At 44.9% G+C, this 4,936-nt stretch overlaps 1 protein-coding gene across 1 annotated transcript in view; it reads right to left on the reverse strand.

The window, feature by feature from the left end:
- The window catches only part of Itpr2 (inositol 1,4,5-trisphosphate receptor type 2), a 394,656-nt gene that overhangs the window by 51,114 nt on the left and 338,606 nt on the right, over positions 1-4,936 (reverse strand). The window contains exon 53 of the mRNA XM_029478274.1: positions 501-631. Coding sequence (XP_029334134.1) covers positions 501-631 — 131 coding nt within the window. The remainder of the gene's footprint in view (positions 1-500; positions 632-4,936) is intronic.

The following is a 4,936-nucleotide window of genomic DNA, read 5'->3' on the forward strand; positions in this document are numbered from 1 at the left end:
CTGTGTGCCCTGTGTGCCCTGTGTGCCCTGTGTGCCCTGTGTGCCCTGTGTGCTCTGTGTGCCCTGTGTGCTCTGTGTGCCCTGTGTGCTCTGTGTGCCCTGTGTGCTCTGTGTGCTCTGTGTGCTCTGTGTGCTCTGTGCGCTCTGTGTGCCCTGTGTGCTCTGTGTGCTCTGTGTGCTCTGTGCGCTCTGTGCGCTCTGTGTGCTCTGTGCCATTCCAGCTTTTCAGGGAGGCTGAGGCAGGAGGACAGCAACTTCAAGGACAGCCTGGGCTACCAATGTAGTGAGACTCCCAGTCTTAAAGTTTAAAAGTATAAAGTGGGCTGGGGATATGTCTCATTATGTTTTGAGGTTCAATCCCCAATACAGGAAGAAAGGAAAGAGGGGAGGGAGGGAGGAAGGGGAGGGAAGCAATGGAAGGAGAGCAAGAAGGGAGAGACCGAGGGGAGGTGAGAAGGAAAGAGTCACGAGCTTCTTAAAGCAAACCCCATTTTGCTCACATCTTTCGAGGGTCGTCTCAGCACATCCCCAACTCCGCCGCCATTCCTGAGGCCCTGGTTCAGCACCGTGACAATGCACATGAGCAGGGTATCACATGTCCTCTCTATGCCATCCTCACCTTCCTCGCCGGCTGCAGAAACACAACCATGAAAGAGTTTTGAAAACGCACCATTGTGAACATCCGAGAATCTGCTTCTGATGGGCTACAGCACAGTTTCCTAAGTCACGTGACATCTGTAGCACATGCATGTGGCCAAGCATGACTGACATGGGTACCACCATGCATATAATATCTTGAGATTTCATTCTTCTTGGCTTGGTGGAAAATGACAGGGTAGGAAGGCAAAGCATGACAAGGTTAAAACTCATGGGCCCAACTGTAGTGTAGGAGACTGTGGTCACCATAGCTCTCTGCCCAGCATGTAAAGTCATGCAGATGGATGAACGGGCAAGTCACTGAGCTCAGCAGACTCACATACAAAATGAGGAAAATGTTGTGTATTTGACGGTTATCCAAGAACCACGTGAGGAATGTTAAAACGCCCGTAGTAGGAGCTTATGACAGGGGCCGCCATGGTTCTGTCATTATTTGAAGTGAGTTTCAAGATTTTTTTTGTGGGACCACCTGGGATTAGAGATGAAATCCTGCTTAGGAATTAGAAGAGAGAAAAGATATAATGTATCAGAAAAGTCCTGAGACTTGACCCGATGCTGAAAGATCTTGCCAGAAAACAAAACAAAACAACAACAACAACAAAAACCTGTTTGAAACAGGGATTGTTGCTCAGCTGGGCATGAGAGCCCGGCTTCTCTCCTTTAGAACTGAGTAGAAAGTCAGAGGCTTATTTTGTTACAATGTTAAAGAGCCTCCCCTCAGGGGTGAGGCATCTAGGGACCCTAGGCTATGGATCCTGGGGCTACAGTCTGCATGTCAAGGCAAGAATATTACAGAACCTGCTGGCACTGGGGAAGGAACTGTTATCTCACTGCGTGGCCCATTGCCAATGCCTGTATAGCACATTGTTAGGAGAAGGCTGACATCTCTCTTCTGAACAGATTCTATTTTATAGTCTATGGAAGAGGGATCCTGATATTTTTACATGAGTCCAAGTTACATATTTTAAAATATGCTGGAAAACCCCTGGCCAGGAGGGCTGCATGCAGGAACAGGCAGGCATACACAAAGCACAGCAATAGGAGACAGGCAAGATAGCGTGTAGGCACTCACCTTCAAGCTGATTCTGATTTAGAAATGTGAAGGAATTTGGGGAGGAAGGAGCAACGGGTACTGGGGCAGCCTTGTGGTGGTGACAGATCAACAGGACAGAAACAAGAGAGAAATAAGAATGAAAGCCACTGTTACATTGTTACTGGGCTCCGGGAAGGAGGTCATGAAATATAGCTACTGTTGCTTTGTAGAAGATGTACTGTCAATCAAAGCAAATGAAGAACAACTGTAATGGGATACATTCACTTACTAATTGGTGACTGTCTGGTTGTACTGTAGAAAATGCCAACTGAAGTTGTGCTGGTTTGGTGGGTAAATGGAAACGATAGGAAATAAAGCTGTTTATTCTCTAAGAAGGGAGCTAGGGAATCCCACACACCCTACATGTGATTAGTCACAGTGAAATAAAATGGACTGGCTGCCAAGAAGCACATATAAAATGTTCACCATCCCCAGCCACAAGAAGAATGTAAGTAACAACTACATTGAGGTCTCATCTCACTCTGTATCAGATGGCTGCCCTTAAGAATCAAAACAGATCCTGCAATGGTAGCACATGCCTTTAATCCCAGCATTTGGAAGGCCCAGGCAGGCAGATCTCTGTGAGTTCGTGGCCAACCTGGTCTACAGACCTGGACAGCCAGGAGAGCCAAAGTTACAGGGAAACCCTGTCTCAGAAAACAACCCCAAAGACACACGGGGTTACTTACATTTTTGAAATATAGAAAATTGGATGAATAGAACTTTATAAAATAGGTTGGCTACAAATACACAGCAAGAGGTCTGGCTTTCCGTGTGGCAGGCCTGCTGTGGGAGAATGCCCAAGTCAGCATTGTTCCCATCATGTTGCTCAATAATAGCCACACAGAAGTGCTGGGCTCACACAGCAGCCTCTGTGAGCTTCATTAGAAGGTTTTACTGTTTGACCTGAGTCTGTCAGGGCTCCCATAGGTAAGTGCCACCTTGTGGCCACCTGTGTGACAAGCTGGTCTTTTTCATGCCACACCTACCTGGATTATCACACTATATAGCAAGGGTTTGGTGTGAAGAAAAAGAGATAAAGGTTTAAGTGTTCCAGCCTACAGGAGCCTTAAGGTTCCCTGGAAAGGTGGGTTAGCGCATGAGCAAACACACAGAAGCCTGGATATCCTAAGGCATGGCCTTTGCACTTAGCATCAGAGGGGCAGGCCTGGCCATCAGGGGTGAAGATGCTCCCTGCAGGCATACTGGGATGTGAAGAGCATGCCTGGCCATCACAGGGCCAAGACATTCCCTGCAGATACAGTGGGCTGTCACACTTATATCCACACACAGAAACACACACACACACACACACACACACACACACACACGAGCTTAGAACAGTGCTTGGTGTATTGTTAGGGCCCAATGAATACAAGTTATCAATTACCCAGGTAGAGTAGCTGTTAAATCTTATGAAAAATCGTGGTTTTAATACAAGTAAGAAGTATGACACTTGAGTGATGTGAGGTTATCCATTTTCAGCAGGGTACCAGAAAAGCATTTTTCTTAATTCATGATTTTTTTTAGAAAAAAAAAAAAAGGTTTCATTTGAGGAAAGGAATAAAAATCTATGCTACAGATCAGAAGCAGTTCTCTCACCTGGGGTGTTGGTCAGTTTATTTTTAAAAAACAAAAACAACTAGCCACTGGCTGGAGATGCTCGGGGGTTACCGAACAGTTGCTGCTCTTCTAGAGGACTAGAGTCAGTTCCTAGCACCCATGCTGGGTGGCGCACGATTGCCTGTAACTCCACCCCAGGGAATCCAATGCCATCTTCTGGCTTGGAATACACAAAACCACAAATATACATCTTAGAAATGTTAGACATGCTTGAACATATATACTTATTGATGTCCCATTTTACACTTTAGTAATTAAATTATTTGTAGTTTGTGGCTCTCGTGGATACAGTGTCCTGGAGGAGTGATTCAATTGAAATTCTGAGTGTTATTAAAACCCTCTCATATTAAACTTTAATGATAATTGATCCATCTTGAATACACTGATCTTAAATGTTTTTGTAACTAAAACAGCATTTTAAAATATTGATACCCAAATGGGAATCCAAAACGTAGCATATGTTAGCTTAACAAATTATGTTATCACCAATTTTTTTCTATTAAAGTGGGGTACCAAGAGAATGAAACTGGTAGTCATAAATGTTAAACACATGCAAACTTTTTATTCCCCTGAACATTCAGATGGCATTGATTCACAAAATACCTGTGATTACACTTTTAGTATTGTCTAAAGAAGGCTTGTGTTTACTAGAAAAAGTCAATTTTGGGTGGATTTAGGTAAACCTTTTCATCTGAGATTCTAGCAGGCTTGAAGCAAATGAAATATAAGACTTTTGGAGTGTCTTTCAAGTGGAATTAGTGGCCAGTTGTCACATGAATTCTCTGCTGCTGGAAAGATGCCCTAGGCCACATCTTCAGGAGCTTTCTGGGTCCAGAGCTCTGGCTGCCAGCCACCCCCAGCCTCTGAAACCCACACTGGGCACCTGGGCCTTTAGTGCTATGCACCCGATGGCCACAGGACAGTAAACCAAGGCCCTCACAAGTGCATACCACAGTTCACAAATTAGAAATGTGTCCCAGCCCTAGACAGAGAAACACTATTTTTAAATCTAAGTGACACTCATTGCGCAACAAAGGCCAGACTTCAGCTTCTCTCTACTTGTGCGACTAGAAGCACATGCCAACATTTCAAGGAGGCCAGAAGGTCACACCCATAGGCTTGCCAATCAAATAGCTGCAGCTAGACATTGCTAAAATTTAGAGGAAATAAAGCCCTGAAGATTAAATCTACACATTTAGTCAAATTACAGAAACTATTCATATTGGCAAAATGTAAAGGAAGTAAGGTCAGAAGATAAAATCCACTGGGTAGGGGGGTGGGGGGTGTCGGATCACTATACAGAGTCAGGTGGATTTCTGTGAGTTCAAGGCTAGCCTGATCCACATAATGAGTTTCAGTACAGCAAGGACTAAATAGTGATACCCTACTGTACTGGCTATTTTTGTGTCAACTTGACACAGCTGGAGTTATCACAGAGAAAGGAGCTTCAGTTGAGGAAATGACTCCGTGAGATCCAACTGTAAGGCATTTTCTCAATTAGTGATCAAGGGGGAAAGGCCCCTTGTGGGTGGGACCATCCCTGGGCTGGTAGTCTTGGGTTCT

This window comes from Mus caroli, chromosome 6 (genome assembly GCF_900094665.2).
Source record: "Mus caroli chromosome 6, CAROLI_EIJ_v1.1, whole genome shotgun sequence".
Classification (NCBI taxonomy): Eukaryota; Metazoa; Chordata; class Mammalia; order Rodentia; family Muridae; genus Mus; species Mus caroli.